The sequence below is a fragment of the Camelus dromedarius genome, chromosome 1 (assembly GCF_036321535.1).
Source record: "Camelus dromedarius isolate mCamDro1 chromosome 1, mCamDro1.pat, whole genome shotgun sequence".
Classification (NCBI taxonomy): Eukaryota; Metazoa; Chordata; class Mammalia; order Artiodactyla; family Camelidae; genus Camelus; species Camelus dromedarius.
Window position 1 is genome coordinate 79,477,640 of NC_087436.1, and position 18,997 is coordinate 79,496,636.

General features: G+C 36.7%; 1 protein-coding gene across 4 annotated transcripts in view; it reads left to right on the forward strand.

Moving 5' to 3' along the window:
- Nucleotides 1-18,997, forward strand: part of GPAT3 (glycerol-3-phosphate acyltransferase 3) — a 58,864-nt gene that overhangs the window by 22,088 nt on the left and 17,779 nt on the right. For 3 of the 4 annotated variants that reach the window (XR_010380979.1, XM_010983707.3, XM_064485977.1), the window contains 2 exons: nucleotides 14,244-14,514; nucleotides 18,259-18,333. Coding sequence is in view for 3 of the 4 variants with exons in the window: in XM_010983707.3 (XP_010982009.1) it covers nucleotides 14,244-14,514; nucleotides 18,259-18,333 (346 nt within the window). In the remaining variant the exon portion in view is untranslated. The remainder of the gene's footprint in view (nucleotides 1-14,243; nucleotides 14,515-18,258; nucleotides 18,334-18,997) is intronic. The other variant, XM_064485982.1, reaches the window with a different exon arrangement.

Here is an 18,997-nt window from a genome sequence, read left to right on the forward strand (position 1 = left end):
GGGACTTCTAAAGCTAACCTAGAAATCACGTATTTTGGGATAAGACTTCAAATGCAGGGATGACACTGGCTTTGTGAAAAGTGATCATGGTACAGTTTCACTTTGCTCCATCTTTACAGTCCTGGGGACATACTAAGCCATCAAACTGATGAGGTTCTGGGAGAGTTAGCAGGTGAACATACAAAGGATGCGAATGTGCAAGTTCTTGTGTAAACATTTTAAATTTGGGTTTACACATCTTAATTTTTTTTTTGCATAAGTAATACATTCATGTGGTACAAAAATTATAGCAATTTAAAAAGTTCTGCTTTTTTTTTTTTATGAGGGGGAGGTAATTAAGCTTGCACATTTGTTTCTATTTGGAGGAGGTGCTGGGGGTTGAACCCAGGACACTGTGTGTGCTAAGCCTGCACTCTGCCACTTGAGCTATACCCTCCCCACTAAAAGCTCGTGCTTTGGTAAGTGTGGCTTCCACACTTTGCTGTCTACCTCTGTGCCATGTTAGTTTCTTATGGATGGTTCCAGTGTTTCTTTATCCTATTGCAAACATGCTATTATAGGGCAAATGTTCATTTTCTTGATTTGCTAATAACACCAAAGATGATGTACAATAACCACTATTCTGAGCCTTGTGTTTTTCAGCTATATCATCCAGTCCTTTCCATATTATGACTTCGGCAGTTTCTTCTTTTTGGTCCGCTTCAAGAAGTTTCATTATATGAATGCAAATGGTCAAATAGTTCTTTATACCTGTAGTTCTCTAACTTTTGCTGTTAGAAAAATATGTGGCAATGCGCACTCTATAGAACATGAATTATATGTAATATGAGTCTGTGATATGAGTAGGATTGCTCTGACAGAGAGCATTTGTAATTTTGATTGATTCCTCCTTCATTAATGGTTGTGCTGTTTGCTGTACTTCCACTAGGAGTGTGTGCCAGTGCCTGTTCCCCAACAGCTTCACCAGTGCTGTCAGTATACTTCAAACTTTTGGGTTTCTGTCATCCTGATAGGTGAGAAGTGGAAACTCATTTTAGTCTTAATCTGCGTTTCTTTTATAGAGTGTGATTTTGTACACGTTTCTGTTAAGGGCCATTTGGGTTTCTTTTTCTGGAAACTGTCTACTCGCATCTTTTGGCCGTTTTTCTATTTCTCTTGATTTCTGTTTCATTTTGATTTCTGGAACCCTCTCATATATTAAAGTGATTAGCTCTTGTCTGTGCTGAGATGAAAATACTGCTTTTAGTGAGCAATTTGTATTTTTTCCTTTGCTTATCATGCTCCTTACTATGCAGATATTTTTCATTTTTATGTAGTCAAATTTATCAATATTTTCTTTATAGCTTTATAGGATTTTGAGTTGATGAGTAGGATGATTTTCCTCCTGCCAAATCTTTAGGGAGTTCTCCAATGTTTTCTGTGATTACTTTTATGACTTAAAAAAAAATTAAGCCTTGATTCATTTATTTTGGTGTATTTGTTCAGCTGGCCGTCCACTGCCACACTCCCTATTAAAAAGCCCATCTCTACTGATGTATGATGCATCCTTAATAATTTCCTGAATTCTAGTATATGTTTGGATCTATTTCTATTCTGTTTCTTTCTATTCTGTTTCCTTCGTTTACTTGTCTTCTCATGCACTGGTACCATGTTTTTCTGTTTTTGTGTTTGTTTGTTTGTTTGTTTGTTTGTTTTACTAGCTGCTGTGAAAACTTAACGGAAATTACTCCAGGATCAATTCCCTCCTCTTGTGGACAAGATGAGTCCTGAGAAATCACCCCAGTCATTGAATGTTTCTCCCTAAGTAACACACCCCCAAGGCTTCCTTCTTGGTGTGTAACTGTCCATGTGGCTGCGTCTGTGGGGGCGTGGCTGCGTCTGTGGGGTCATGGCTGCGTCCTGGTACTGTGTTGTTTTAATTATTGATGTTTAATTTAATTATTGGTGTTATTAATAGATGATTTTAATATCTGGTAGGGATCGTTGTTCTTGTTGCTTTCCTTACAGAACTTTCTTGTTCATTCTTCCTTATGATCCATATGATCTTGAGATTCAACTTGTCTATGATCCAGAGAAATACATTTTTATTGGCATTGTGTTCATTTTATAAATTTACTGGGGGTAGTTTTTAATGTTATCTGTGTTGAGTCTTCCTCTCCAAGGACATTATGTCCTTTCATTTGTTTAGGTGCTTTTTGGAATCCTCCAGGGTTGCTTGAAAGTTTTCTTCAGATACTGTACATTTCCTCTTAAGTTTATATTTCCAGTTGATATTATAAACGGAGTATTTTCCTCCGTGATACCTTCTAACTGAGTGTTAGACTAGCAGTGATGTTGGTTGCCATTCGTGCTGAGGACAGGCTGTAGTGCCTGCAGTGTCTTCCCTGTAAGCATCATGTTGGCTTTGAACTAGCCTAGCGTTCCATCTTATGGTAAATACTTCTGGATGCTTGTTTTGTTATTGTAGATCAAGAATGAATGTTGAATTTTTGGGGGGAGGGTATAGCTCAAGTGGTAGAGCACATACTCAGCATGCATGAGGTCCAGGGTTCAATCCCCAGTACCTCCATCAAAAAACTAACTAACTAAAATAAAACTAATTGCCCCCCCTGCAAAAAAAAATAATAATAAAATAAATAAATAAATAAAAAGAATGAATGTTGAATTTTTCGTACTTTTTCAGCATATTTGGTGATGAACATATATTTCCCTTCCCTCGAGTATATTATGGTAAATTATATTAATAGTTTAATATTTGAGTCATCTTTATGTTTATGGACTAAACATTGGTTGGTCATAATATGGTCCTGGAATCTGTCTGCTAAAATTGGAGTTAGGAGTTTTGCAAAATTAGAGTTAGGATTTTTGCAGTCGATCCTTTTACTTGAGATGAGTATTACCTCCCTACCTACTTTCTTCCCTCCTTCCTTCCTTCCTAGCCACGTTTCTCCCTTTCTTCTCAGATTTAAAAGCTTGGTAGAATTCCTTGTAAAACAGTTCAGGTTTGGTGCTTAATTGGGCAGGTAAAGTTTTTTTACTCCCCACAATATTTTATTTGTGCAAATGGTTCTCTTTAGAGCATGTGTCTCTTGGTGTCAGTAAAATTTTCTTAGTAAAAGCTATCCGTTTTGCCCAGCTTTTCGTTAAATTCATTTGTGTAGGACTTTGTGCAAAGTTATTTCTTAATGATTTTTACACTTTTCTGCTTATATTTTTTCCTTTGTAATTTCTTATTTTGTATCATATGTGGACTTTCTCCCCTGTCCTTATTTTATTTTTCTTACTTGGATTAACTAGTGGGGTGTATAGTTGTTTAAAGTAAACTTTACCCTTTTCATGTAAAAAATAAAATAAATTAAAAAAGTTGAATGTTACTCTTCTGTGCCAACTGGGGAACCATTATGGGGCGGGGAGCGCAAGTAGTTTCATAATTCCAATGCTTTTTTTAAAAACTAGGCAATCATGATTGAGTAACGCTTATGGAACCAAAGGAGATGCGAGGTCAGCATTTATTTTGAGCACATTTCATGTGTCTTGACAGATCATGATAGTTCTGCTGATTTTGCCCCCTTTTCTTTTTATGGACCTATTATACGGTATATACTGATTTAGCTCTACAGCAGTTTTGCTGCTCCGGGGACACTTGTAAAACTTCTATGTAGTGAGTTTTTTTCAGTTTGTATTATATTCATATTTTTGTTTTTTATCCTTTCCAATCTCTCCATATCTAAGAACAGAGAAACTTCAAACTTTTTTTTTTTGCTGCTAAATTTGTCTTGTAGCCTTGCTTTTTTTCTTTTCTTTTTAGTTTTAATAGGTAAAATTATTATAGTTTGACTGCACATATACATTATGTTGCCTGTAAATACATATATACAATATACTGCACATATTTTTTTTTAGTTTACATATATATGCTGATCATTGGAGAAACTTCAAACCTTAAAACAACAACCAAAATGTGACCTAGCCAATAGCAACCCCTCTTACAAGTACATTGCTAATTGGGCCATCAAATAGATAAAATATTATCAATAATAGGTGAAATGAAGCAGAAAGATGTTAACGTGTGTCTGTGAACTCCCAATGTTCTAATACTTACTGGTAATAACCTGGTTCTCTCATCCTAAGTGTGAGGCGAACGTGATAACCACTACACCATGGAAACAGCCTTGTCATCCTAAGTATTTCTTCTTCTAAATCATTTTAGTTCATAGAGTGAATGGGTTAACATAGAACTGTTGCTTGTAGCAACAAGATGTTAATATGATTCAGACGTGGAGCCAATCCACATTTTGAGGGGGCCTGAAGCTTATACAATTTGGAGATTCTCCTTAAGAAAAAGAATACATAAAATTTGGTGTAGGAGCTTGGAAGGGGCCATTGCAGGTGAGAAGATTGAAGCTTAACCTTGTTAGCTTCATGGTCAGTCTTGTCTTTGGCTCAGAGACCTTGAGCTCAAACGTAGTCTTTAGCTGAGGATACAGCAGGCTGTTGGGATCTGAAGACAAAGAGGCTGCTTTCTGCAAACCTTGGCTGGGTGATGGTCCAGGTTAATGAGGTAGACAATTTTAGAATATATCTTAACAGCGACAACTATAAAACAGCAAGGGTGATTATCCTTTCTAAACCTTGCCCAGCCTGCAGGATGCACGGGGCAGGTGCTTCTGCCTCGGAGAGGACTCGAAGACGGATACTGGCAGGACATCTGTGTGCTGAGTCTTAAATTGGACAGAACAGCCTCCTTGGACAACTCGGACCTGGCTGACCTACAAACTGAGGAGCATTAAAGTGAACCACTGCCCATGGGGTGTTTTTTGTTGGGTTTATCATGGGAAGGCCTGGAGAAACCTAATCAGATGTGCTCCAGGCTGTAAAAAATTCCTGCCCAAATTGAAAAAAAAAAGAGTAGTGACTTGAGTTCCTGTTTTCTGGAAAGGATGATCAAGTTTCAGTCAATTAATGACAAGTACATATCCAGATTAATGACTGTTAGAGGCTGCTTATAGATTTTCCTGTGTCAAAGTTCCATTTGTCCCATCAAAGGTAGGAGAGATACTAGGAAAAACTGCTACTCAGGACTTCTATTTAGCAAGGAAGAACTGGGGCCAAATGGAGTCAATGGGAAAGATATTACCTATTTGAGGTTTGTCAAAGAGTAAGTGTTAGACAGACTGACTTGGACTTGAAAGTTTAAGGTAAGAGGGAACATTTGGTTTTGGAATCACAGATTTGGTTTCAAATCCTTGTTCTGTTCTTTTTACTCCTTGTGGCATGGGGCAGGTTACCCAATCCCTCTGAGCCTTAGTTTCCTCATCTGTGAAATGGGCACAATAGATAGTACCTCATAGGATTATGGAGATTACCTAAGTGCATGTGTCAAGGCTTTCGCATACAGTCTGCCACAGGAAACATTCAATACCTGTCAGTTGTCTTTTAGTTTAGGACTGAAGACTTAAAAATATTCATGGGAAGGATAGATTGGCTAGAGCCTCTAATTGGGATTATAGCTAAAACTTGTGGAGACTCTTAAATGTAACATTTTTTCTGATTAAAAAAATTGAGGCATAATTAACATACATTAAAGTGTGCAAATATCATCTGTTCAACAGATGCATTTTTACATATTTATAGACCACTGTGACTACCACCCAGTTTCAGCTAAAGAAGATAGTCATGATCTCACAGTTCTCTCAAGCCCCCACCTAGTACATATCACTTATCCCTCCGTCCCCATTGTAACCTGTCTTCAGATTTCTGTCATCATCATTCGTTTTTCCTAGTTTTGAAATTCACATAAATGGAATTGTATAGTATGGGCTCTTTTGTATCTGTTTGCTTTTTTCACTTGGTAAAATGTTTATGGGACTTCTCCACATTGTTGCAGGAGTCAGATTATTTTTAAAAAATTGCTGTGGCGTATTTCTTTATACAAATAAATAATAATTTGCTTACCCCTTATGTTGATTGACACTCGGGTTATTTCCAGTTTTTAGCCATTAGGAATAAAGCTGCTGTGACCACCGCTGTGAACCTATTTACTTGTGTTTCCTGGGTCATAGGGTAAACAAGTGTATGCTTAACTGTTAGAAACCGAGTGGCAGTCCAGCCTGGTTGTACACTCGTGGGGTATGGATGATTTCCTGCCAGTTCCTCCATAGCCTCCTCAATGCTTGGTACTTTTGACCTTTTGAATGACAGCCGTTGCTGGGGGGTGTAAGTGGTAGTACATACCTTGTTTAGCTTTTAAAAATAGCATTTTGAGCACCTTCCTCTCGCTATGTGAAATAATACATATACTTTATTGAAAAATTAGACAGTGCAGATGTATAAATGAGAACATTAAAAAAAAAATCACCCACATGATATCCTATGACGCAGAAAAGCCCTAATATTTTGGTGTATTTTCTTATAGCGTTTCCCCCATTTCCATATATTTTTTATAAATGTGGTTGATATTTTAGTTTAGTATGTTTGGGGTTGGGCCCTGACATCTGTATTTTTATGGATTCTAAAGATTCAACTCCTCTTTTTCCCTCTCCCTAATACGTGTTTTTGTGCCTGGTCTGGCACTCTCTCTGTAATGATTGACTGAATGAATGAATGAGTGCTGTTAATTTAGATGAAGAAATTAAGTCCCAGCTAAATTGACTTTTCAAATGAGCTCCTTAAATAGATTTTAAAAATAAAGAGAATAGTATAATTAATCCACTTACACCCATCACTCAAATTCAACAAGAATTTGTTTCATCTATCCTTTTTTTTTTTTTTCAGTTTTTTCCTTTGTGGAAGTTTTTTTTTTAATTAAAATTTTAATTACAGATGCAGTATGTAAGCAATGTAGAAAGTTAGAGAATACAGATAAATAATCAGAAATACCATATTCACTCACCTTAATGAATGTCCTTTATGGGAATATTTTAAAAATAATCCTAGATAGTATGTCATGTTACCTTTAAGCACCTTGGGAGGCATCTCAAAAACTTGACTTTTTAAAAAACATAATCCTGAAACCATTATTACACTTAACTAAGGTAACAACAATACACTGGATTTTTAAAAAGTGCTTAGGCAGGAAAGCCATGGTAATCTGGAACACAAAGTGTTCACTGTGAAGTAAGCATAGTCAAATCGCCTAATGTATGTGCAGGAAATTGTCACTTGACTAATAGCCCAGGGAATGATTTGTCCATGATATAAGCAGCCTTGGAATGTTACAGGTAAATTATTTTGAAAAAAGTGGCAAAAAGTGGACTGGAAACCTGTGCAGTAGATAACTGCATAGATAATGCATTGATTAGTGTGTTAATATCTGTGATGATTAATGAGTTGGAGAATGAGGATGGAGCTTGGTGGTCTATGCCAGAGATCTATCCTTGGCCCTGGCTTGTTAGAGTTGTCCAAGAACCTTGAACTATGGCTAAGTGATTGCTTAAACATGGGTCTTACCTCTCTGGAGCTTGGCACTGAATATTTCTGCTCTTTACTCCCAGCCACTCTGGTCCACCCCCCTCCCCAACCCCCACCGCATACAGTTGATCTTTACAACTACTTTACCTTTGTCTTTTTAATGAGGCCAATCACACTTATGGATCAGGAAGGATATTGGGGCGTGGGAGGGAAGGATCAGAGCCCCTCGGAGGAGGACTTCATACCAGAAAAAGACCTTGCTACCAGTAGTTGGTGGTAGGACAGGTAAACTCTTTCCTGCCCAGCTGCTTAATAATTGGGTAGGGGGTTATAAACGTTTTTTTAAGAGAAGTCATATGTTTTTAATCCTGTAATGGATAAATCCCTGAAATCGGGGGTTAACGGGTGTTGCCTCCTTCAGTTCTTTTTTTTCTAAAATTGTGGTAAGAACACTGAAGATCTACCTTCTTAACAAAATTTTAAGCATACAATACAGAATTGTTAACCACAGGCAGTATTGTACAGCAGCTCTCCAGTAAAATTTTTAAGAAATTGAGGCATGAGAAATACATAGAAAAGAGTGTAAAATTATAAATGTACAACTTGGTGGATTTCCCAAAGTGAACATACTCATGAGCCTTTCATCTAGATCAAGAAATAGGACATTACCAGTGCCCCAGAAAGTCCCCTAGTGCCCCCTCTTAAGTCACTGCACTATGAGGAAGTATTTTTTGTTGTTGTTGTTAATTCCAAACCAGATTTAATTTTTAAATCTTGTAGAAACAGTGCTAAAGGAGATTCCTATTTCATTTCATGGTACTGCTACTATATGATTACGTATGCTTTGGGTTAATTAGGCTTATGTTGGGATAGGATTCTAGCTCAAACAGACTAACTCCAACAAAGTTTCCATGAGAGAGTGTGTTTTGAACTCTGAGCTTCTTCTGTCTTTTGGAAAACAGCCCATTGGTAGGTCAAGGATCAACTTCTATACATAAGCCTGTTATATCCATTTTTGGTCTGTAGTGGACTCTGATTTTCCTTAATCACTGACCTAGAAAGCATACTTTACAGCTGGAGGATGGGAAAACTAGCATGATTTATAAATGGGCAGTTATTCCAAGAGTTCACTCAGCTCATTTAGAGTTAATTATATTTGAGATGGTTTTAACTTCAGCCTCCATTTCTTTTAACAGGCCTTTCATAGCTGGTATTATTTATGTACCAGTGACTTTCTCAAGGCGGGGGGGGGGGCACAGGCAACTTGTGAAATTCATCTCTTGCATTAGAGATAATTGTTCTAATTTTATTTTCATCCAAGCATGAACCTTGTTGGGTTTACCAAAGCATTTGATGTAAGGACAAAGTTCAAATGTTTATGGCTTTCCTTTTTTGAAGCTGCTTTCTGGAACAAAAGGAAGTATTTCTTAGAATCAGAGTTTTACCAATTTAAGAACTGTAGGTTGCTCTGAAGAATCAGGGTTTATTTATTAATAATAACAGATTTCCTTAATGATGATAAAAACCAATATCAAAATTGTCTGTACTAGTTAAATCTGGTATGTATTTGTATCTATATTTTGAAGACTGTTGGTCTACTTAGGAATAAATTTTGGTGTCAAAAGAGATATTTCCTCTTTTTTTCCTAACATGTACTTTGATGCCTGATACATAGTGAGTGTCCCTTATGTGTTGATTGAATTGAGTATCTTTTGCTGTTAGAAGATTATATTTAGGGTGAATTGAATCAGTGTTTCTGACCCTTAATAGTCAATATATTTCAAGAAGGAAGTAACATTACATATTCAGTAGTACTTCTTTTGACATTTAATTTTATAATACCTGATTGCAGATTTTGTGTGCCTTACTAACGCACTCTTAAGCTGGTGCCTGCTCTCTTACAACATAGATCTTCATTTTAGGAACAACTGTCAGTTCCATGTAACTTGTTTTTTCTTTTGTTCTAGCATGTGTGTAGCCACCGCCTAATGTAATAAATAAAACTTCACAAAACAAATTCTGTTTATCCCTCCCTGATTCCATTGCCCTGCCAATCCCTGAAACTACTCCTCTGATTTTGATGTTTATTATTTTTATGCATATTTCGTACTTCTCCTGTATATGTCTGTACCCTTAGACAATACATAGTATTTATTGCTTTACATTATTCAGTATCACCTTTCATAGATTATTCTGAATTGTTTATTCTGATGTTTGTGAATTATCTAAGTTGGTAAATGTTTAGTTAATTTCTTTTAACTGCTGTGTAGTATACACTTCATATATCCATTTAAAAAAATTATGAGCTACCATTTATTTACTTTTTGAGGTGTAGTTGACATATAACATTATATTAGTTTCAGGTGTATAGTATAATGATTTGATATTTGTATATACTGCTATATATCTACCTATGGAATGGACCTTTGTATTGATTCCACTGCTTTGCTATTGTAAACAGTATGGCAAGATGGTGTTCTTATGTATGTCTACTTGTACACAATTTTATAAGAATCTCTCTAGAATATAAGGGAAAAGCGCTTCCTTAAAGTGGAATCCCAAATAATAAATGTGAAGGGAACGAAGGAGGGAGAAAATACTATTTTAAAAGAAACATAGTGCCAGTTTATTCAGGCAAGGCCATCAGTAGCTGCTAATACCATGGGACAAAAGTGTGAGGAGCAGGATATTTCCATAGTCTTAAAGTATCTCCTCTTTATGGATACTTGCAGGTAATAATTATCTAGTAATCAAAAACAGGAAAAGAGTAACTTCACAGTGGACAAACCCTGTAAGCACTGACTACCTCAAACCAAGTGATAAGAGTTAAACATCACCATTGATGGGACAGTCTGACATCTGTGCCTACCCAGGTGATGCACTGAGAAGGATACAGCATCACTTACATAGTAGTCCTGCCCACAGTGTACAACCCGCATCTGATCGTGAAGAGACATCAGATTAATCCAAATTCAGAGACATTCTACAAAATAAAAGGCTTGTACTCTTAAGCTATGTCATTATCTTAAAAAACAAAGAAAGGCTGAGGAGCCGTTTCATAAAATAGGAAACTAAAAAGGTGACATGGAAAGGTAATGTACAATCCTGGGTTGAACCCTAGACCAGAAAAAAATGCTATGAAAGATATTATTGGAATCATTGTCAGAATTTGAATAAGGTGTGTAGATTAGATACTAGTATTGCAGTAATGTCAATTACCTGATTTTGATAATTGTACTGTGGTTAAATGAGTGAAGCTCAGTATCTTAAGGAAATCCATGCTGAAATATTTGAGGGTAAAAGGCATAGTGTCTGCAATTTATTTTCAAGTGGTTCAGGAAAAAAATACTGTTTTTACATACAGAGATACAATGGTAAAGCAGCTGTGACAAAATGTTGGCAATTCGTGGATCTGGGTAAAGTGAACTATTGTTGCAACTTTTCTGTATATTTGAAATTATTAAGCAAAAAACCTTCCTGAGGTATGCCTGGGAGTAGAATTGCTGTGGGCTATGAATATTTAAATTTACTAGGCAGTGCCAAATTGTTTTCCAGTGTGGTTGTGCTTATTACATGTCCATTGTCTCAAATCTTTACCCACACTTATTCAGTTAAAATTTTTTTATTTTCGTAGGTATGAAATAGTATGTCATTGTGGTTTTAGTTTGCATTTCTCTGATTATAGTAAAGTTGAACATTTTAAAAAATGTTTATTTAAAAGTAAGTCATTAAGGACAATATGGAGGTTCCTTGAAAAACTAAAAACGGACTTATCATATGATCCAGCAGTCCCACTCCTGGGCATATATCTGTAGAAAACTATAATTCAAAAAGATACATGCACCCCAGTGTTTACAGCAGCACTATTTACAATAGCCAAGACATGGAAACAACCTAAATGTCCACTGACAGATGGATAAATAAAGGAGATGTGAGATATATATATATATATATATGATGGAATACTACTCAGCCATAAAAAAGAATGAAACAATGCCATTTGCAGCACATAGATGGACCTAGAGATTATCATATTATGTGAAGTAAGTCAGACAGAGAAGGACATTTATCATATGATGTGGTTTGTATGTGTGTGGAATTGAAAAAAAAAAGATACAGATTTACAAACTGGTAATAGACTCACAGATGTAGAAAACAAACTAGTTACCAGGGGCAAGGGGGGAGGAGTGGGTAGATTAAGAATTTGGGATTAGCAGATTCACATTACTATATATAAAATAGATAGACAACAAGGACCTACTGTATAACACAGGGAACTTTATTCAGTTTTTTTGTAATGAGCTGTAATGGAAAAGAAACTGAAAAAATATTTATGTATGTCTGTATATGTATAACTGAATTGCTTTGCTGTACACCTGAAATTAACATTGTAAATCAACTACACTTCAATAAAAAAATGAAAAAATAAAAGTAAGTCATTAAGACTTACTCTTTTTATGAATTGCTTGTCATATACTTAGCCATTTTTTAACGGAGTTCTTTGAAGACTTTTCCTTATTAATTTTTTGTATGTTTTAATATATTCTGGAAATGAATCTTTTGTCAATTAGATGCATTGTTGTTTTCCACATACTTTTGGAAGAAGCTTAAGGAAAATATAAAATTGAATTATATTTTATTTGAGTTACACAGAATAAAGTAGGTCAGGGGCAAAGAAAACATTGCACATCAAGTGTGCAGGGGCCAAGGGGCTGGCTTCTCTTTACAGATTTCTTCTCTCCTGGCTCAGTTAAATAATGTGAGGCAACTTGAACTTGTATTCTTACCTCTGGTCCCTCTGAAAAAGGTTAATTTTGGAAGGGCTGTCTCCTGTCTCCAGTGTGTTTCATTTAGAGATTTCCTGAAGAACTGTTCTTCCCTCCCCTTCTAGACTTAAAAAAAAAATCTCCATTGCTAAATAATGAAACTCTTGCACTGCTAAATATTGGCCAGTGCTTGGATTGCGTAAGCTGCTCCGAGTGGTACTGCAGTACCTACGGAGCCAAAGGGTAATTCAGTAGCAACACTTTCTGGTTCCTTCTCTAATGTGGATCAAATCCTTTTCAGAGATGAAGAAAGGTTAAACCACTTGGAGTGCACTACTGAAAAAGATAATCTGATGAGCATTCACAAACTTAACTTTATTGCTTGCTTTCTTAAGGTGATTAGGTATTAGCTTTGCATGTGGGCAAAAACAAACACACCAAAACCCACCCAAAAACCCCAAAGTAAAATCAGAAAACTTTAGTCTTCCTTCCCAAGGATATTAAATACATTCTCAACCCCAGCCCCATTTTATAAGGGAAGACACCACGTTAGGTGACTTACCTGTTACCCACACTCATGGAGCTAGCTGGTAATGGTCCTAACAGAAGTTGACTATGGATTCCAGATCCTCTTTACTTTCTACTCCAGTGCATACGCTGCTATTCCTTCAAAAAAAAAAAAAAAAAAAAAAAAAGGATATATTATAGCTCTTTCTATGGATGCACACCCAGGTTCTCCAGAGGATAGATAATAGCACTCTCCTCACTGATTTCTTAGTAAACTGAAAAGTGAGAAAATCAAAGAAGATCTTTCAGGAAATTTAACATCTTAAGTCTTGATTTTTCTAATGTGGGACGTGAATTCCTCTGTGATACACCCCAGAGGGACAGATGGACAGCCATATCACTGGCATATAGCTACTTTTTATTCTTTGAAGATCTTCTCATCTATTATTTTTATTTAGTGATTAGAACTGGATGGCAGAAGTCATTTTTCGATTTACCCAAGTTATGCTACTTTAAAAATCTTTGAATTATTTTCAGTATGGAAAATACAGTAACAGTATAAAGAGGAAAAGTCGTCTTCTTGCCCAGAGATAACCACTTAATGTTTCCTTTTTGACATTTTTACTGTGTATGTATTTCATAGAGTTAAGAATAAACCATAGTTTTGGATCCTGGCTTTTTTCACTTAACATTACAGTGTTTATTAATGGGTGCACTGTATCTCACTGTCTGGATTGACTACAATAGAAAATACTACAGTGAACACTGTTGCCTACATTTCTGACTATCTTCTAATGTCAGAGTCCTAGAATTGGAATTATTGAATAATCAGCAAAACTATTTTTAGCCTCTTCATGCCAAACAGATTTTGACAGAGCTGCTCCGAGTTCCACACACATACAAATTGAATATGAGAGTACCTGTATCATTTCTGTCTTTGAACTTCATCATTAAACAAAAATGTTGCTGATTTGTTCATGTAAATAGGCTAGTCTTTGTCTAATTCAGGTTTCTTTGATTATTAGTAAAAAAGGCTTGGATATATTTATTAACTAATGTTGTTTCTATAAATCCAGTTCATGAACTTTGCCAACTTTTTTGCGGGAGCTGTGTTTTTCTTATTAAATAGTTTTTACATACTGAAAACACCAATCTTCCGCCATTTGTGATAAATAAGTACCTTTGACCATTTTGCTTGCTTTTTGGCTTTATAGATTTTATCTGTGGCGAACATAAATCTTTGTTTTTACACAGTCTAGATCTAAACTTGGGGAGAGTTTGTTTCTGTGAGTTCTTTTGCTAATGGTATATAGGGAGTAAATGCAGGCAGGAGGGTTATTGAGGACTAAATTCCTCCATAATGAGTTGAGATCATTGGGTACAAGCCATTTCAGGCAAACTCTTTTCCCACTGCTGTTGGCTTGTCTTTTATTTCTGAAATCTGCTTCATGTTACCCATTAAATGTATTTGTCTTCATTCAGCACAGTTAAAATAACCTCTTTGGTCAGTTGTTCCTCTGTCCTGTGGCATTTTCTCATGTCCTGATGCTTTCTTTTAAGGTATTATCCAAAGAGATGAGTCACCCATGGAAAAAGGGCTCTCTGGTCTGCGAGGAAGGGACTTTGAGCTGTCTGACGTGTTTTATTTCTCCAAGAAGGGATTGGAAGCCATTGTGGAAGACGAGGTGACCCAGAGGTTCTCCTCAGAGGAGCTAGTGTCATGGAATCTCCTCACAAGGACCAATGTAAATTTCCAGTACATCAGTCCGCGGCTCACCGTGGTATGGGTGCTGGGCGTCCTAGTGCGCTACTGTATCCTACTACCTCTGAGGTATGTCTCCTCCCAGGAATTTGATGGTATAATTGGTTCAGCTTTTTTTTTTTTCCAAATTTTTTTAACTGAAGTATAGTTGGTATACAGTGCTATATGTTTCAGATATACAGCAAAGTGAGCAGCTTTCTTTTTAATCCATGTATGTAATGGCCATATGATAGTATTACTGGGATTAATCCCACCTACTATGTATTAATCTGGACCCATGTCACGCTTTCAGTCATAGTTTGAAGATGGATAGAAAAGGGAAGTTAGAAAAAAGAAGAGAGGATTTGCAGTTTCAGTCACCAGAGTGTCAACCAAACTCTCTGCTGTTCTGTAGCCGTTCATGGCCGCACAGGAAAGAAAAAAATTCCTGGGAGTGGTTATCACATGGGAGAGAGAAGTTCAGAAGAGTGAATTGGTTGCATCCAATTTCATCATGGTCACTCACCTTCCTTATTGAAAGTTCCCCAGTTGGGTCCCCTTTTGGTTCTAAGTCTGTGTGCCACCTCACGAGGAGGTACCCTCAAAGCCCAGAACCACAGTTTGGAACACAGGTAGCAGAGGTGACAGTGGCAGCGGGGTGAAGTGGTGAAGGTCTGTCTAGCACGGTGGTGGCAGGTAGTAGGCACGTGGGCCAGTCGCGATATTGCTGCTCATTGTCTTGCTTCATTGCCCCGGACATGGCCGTGGTGTGCTCTCCATGGAGGTTTCCGGGCAGTTGCTATCCACCAACTAAAATTGGCACATGGGTTGAAGCCTCTTTACCATCCCTAGGATGGCCTGTACTTGCCTCATGCGGATTTATTACAGGAGAGGAGATTGCTTAAGTAGGTAAAGGCACATTTCTGAGGAGCTCTTTCTGTTTTCTTGTGCTCGTGTTGCCAGAGTCTGATGCCAGGGCATGGTATGTCTTTTGGGAATCATTTCAGCTGTGATAACAAAGTGAAATTTGGATACATTTTTGCTTGATCATTATGCCAGTGTTCCCAAAGTGGGGTTCATGTGCTCTGGGGATGCACAAGACTAGCCATTGGTATGTAGGAAGGAAATATTTGAGCTTTTATTTATTAGCATTTTCTAGTCTTTTTATAACTCTATTTTCATGCTTATAAAGAAATGAAACATCAGTAAAGTGGAATATCTAGGTGGACTCTTAAATCTTCACTTGGGTTAGGCACCGTATCCAAGGCAACCTGAGGGCAGAGAGAGGATTTTACAACCCGGAGTACTTGAGATGTCCTTATTAGTTGGTTAGCTCTCCTCACCTGCTGTGGGTGCCCAGCAAAGAGTGTTACGATTCTGTTATCTAGTTTAAACTGACGTTCACAAAATAGACATGATTCTTGCAAAGATACCACAGATTTAGGACAATCCAGTAATGTAAGCACCCAAGAACAAGAAGACAATGGCAAAACTGACACTCCGACGGGTAGTATATACTCTTCGATGTGGAAGAATTGCTTTGTAAATGCTTTTTAAAGGAGACAGTTGCTACAAAGTGAGCATTTAAAAACAGATTGTGCTGAAATTGATTTTAGTGATGGTTGCACAACTCTGTGAATATGCCAAAAACTGTTGAATTATACACTTTAAGTGGGTGAATTGTATGACATGGATTTTAATCTCAGTAAAGCTCTTAAGCAGAACAGACTGTGGCAGAAAACTTGTGTCTTCCGTGAGATCTCTCATGTTGGCTTAAACTGGAAAACAAGAGTTTCCTGGCCTGTTAATTTAGCAAATAAAAATGTTCAATGGTTTTGAACCTAGTTGTTAAACATGGTAAAATGTAACCTCTTCTGATTTAATGTGTAGGAACAAGTTATTCTCATTAGGACAAGATGGCATTATTTTAAAACATTTGCGTAATTGATGGATGAAATTAAGCAGTCATTTAGTTATTGCATTACTGTCTGACATGAAAATATGGCATCTAAAGAAAACTGAAATGAACCTTCAGATTGCTGGCATAGGTGTTAAACCAAGACTTTCACAAGGTTAAACACCTTAAATTATGAGATACTGTTTATTTTGAAAGTTTTAAAATCTCACCCTTTTCTTTTTGAATAATCCTATTTACATCTTTAAAAATGACTTTTCTTTTTGAGTGATTAGCACATATATTAAGATTACTTTTCAAAAATGAGAAGGTGAAGTTTAGAGGTGTTGTTAGTCATCTTGGTAACTAACTTACGAGTTAGATTGAAACACACAAAGGTTAGATTTGCATGGAAGAATTCCTACATGGTGATATAATTTGGTGTTCTTATTATGATAGAGCCTTTATAAGTAAAACTTTCTTGCCATTTGCTGTAAATTTTAAATCCTTTTGAGAAGAAGTTGAATTGCACTCTTTTGCCTCGTCATTAAAAAACACAGAAAAATAAGTTACTTTCAGACCTTTGCAAGATATTTCCTTTTATAGTAATACCACTCCACACCAAAATATCCCATCAGAATAACTACTTTCAACCTAAATGACTCCTTTGTACAACATAAAATTCTTATATTATACAAGATGTTAATATGTGTGTATTTAAAAATTAAAAAAAAAATTCAGAAAAGCAGAAGGGCAAGACTTTTAATTTATTCTCTTCACTAGCCCGCTTTAACCCTTTGATGTTTCCATAGATTGAACTTTACAGTTTTGTTTGTTTTGGGGGGGGTTCTTTTCTTTTCTTTTCTTTTCTTTTCTTTTCTTTTCTTTTCTTTTCTTTTCTTTTCTTTTCTTTCTTTCTTTCTTTCTTTCTTTCTTTCTTTCTTTCTTTCTTTCTTTCTTTCTTTCTTTCTTTCTTTCTTTCTCTTTCTTTCTATCTATCTATCTATCTATCTATCTATCTATCTATCTATTAATGGAGGTACTAGGGATTGAATCAGGATCTTGTGCATGGTAAGCATGCACTCTACCACTGAGCTATACCCACCCCCCTTGAACTTGGCAGCTTTGTGAACAAATTTCCAGGCCTGCTCTATGTGTCTATGGACTAGTTACGTGCTTGCTGTTCTACTGAAAATGCTATTATACTCTACACATTCTTTTGAAACTTACTTTGCTTTCTTTTCTCTCAAAATGTACCAAAAACTGTTCTCCCACGTCAGAATCTACAGATTTGCCCAGTTCTTTCAATGTGCCGACTGAAACAAACGCGCAGCCTTAAAGTTAAAAGTTATGTTTTATTTGGCGGGAGGACTCGAGCTGGGATGACAGCCTCTCAGATGGTTCTGAGGGACTTCTCTGAAGAGGTAGGGGAGGAGCTAGGATATATAGGAGCTTTACAACAAAGACCAGGTAGTTGGAACAATAAAAGATTACTTGTTATCTAAAGAAAACCAGGCATCTCAAGTTAAAGAATTTAGTGCTTTTCTATGTATGGGAGGAAGCAAACATTTGGGCTCACTGAATTCATTCCTTTGACAAGCACCTAGCTATCTAGGGCCAGTATCCTGTCCTTTCTTATTCTGAGTCCGCTCGGAGTGCACCTTTGTGAGTGGCTGCAGAGGCTGGGCTGCAGGCCTGTCCTCACTGGGGGGTGGCCGCAGCCGCTGATGACTTGGTTTCAGCATTCTTTGTTTACTGATATGTTTGCAGTATTTTCATTCACATTGGAGTATTTTCGTTCGCAAATGGCTGTATCATATTCCATAGCGTGAATGCTCTACCACTTTTTTACAGTTTCATTATTTACAAACTTTATGTTCTTTCCCTTTCTGCCATCCTGTTCAGCTAGCTTTTGCATTACCTTTTCTTTTCTTTTTCAGGGTTACCTTGGCTTTCATTGGGATCGGTTTGTTGGTTATGGGAACCACGTTGGTTGGACAGCTGCCAGAGAGCAGGTGAAATATTTCCTTCCTCCCAGCCATTAATAGGATTGTCCGTTTTCTTAGCTGTGTCCACAAAGAGAATATTTGTTTCTTTTTAAAAATTTTTGGTATATTCTTCATGTTTTTTATTTTGAATCAATACATAGCTGTGTTATATTGTAACCTAATGATTGCTATATAACCAAGTACTTGCTTTTTCTTTTAAATGGGGGGAGGTGAGAGTATTTGTTTCATTCCTATGTACTGCATCAAAGTGATGGCCTTGGCACGTGTATTAAAATGTTGCTCAATTCATCTTCGTAGTCTTCAATTATTTGATTTCCCATCATGCCTTCATATAAATTGAAAGAAGTTGTTTTTTCAAAGGAGAAAAGATGAGAAGAAAGAAAATAGATTAAGGAACTCAAGGAAAGCAAGCGAGTCTTACAGTATTGTCAAGCTCGTAGGGCCAAGACCAAAGACGCTTCAGCTTGTCTTGGTCAGGAATGGAGACTGACAGTCTGGTAGGGTGGGAGCTTTCTTCCATTAGAGTTTTGTCCTCCAAGAGACTTAGGAATCGAACTGTGCTTTTACTTCAGAACACAATAGGCTGTTGTGAAGGAGCACATAAAAGCTTCTATTATATTGTTTTTTGGGGGTGCCCGGAGCTGCACAATGAAATATTTTCTCTTTCTTT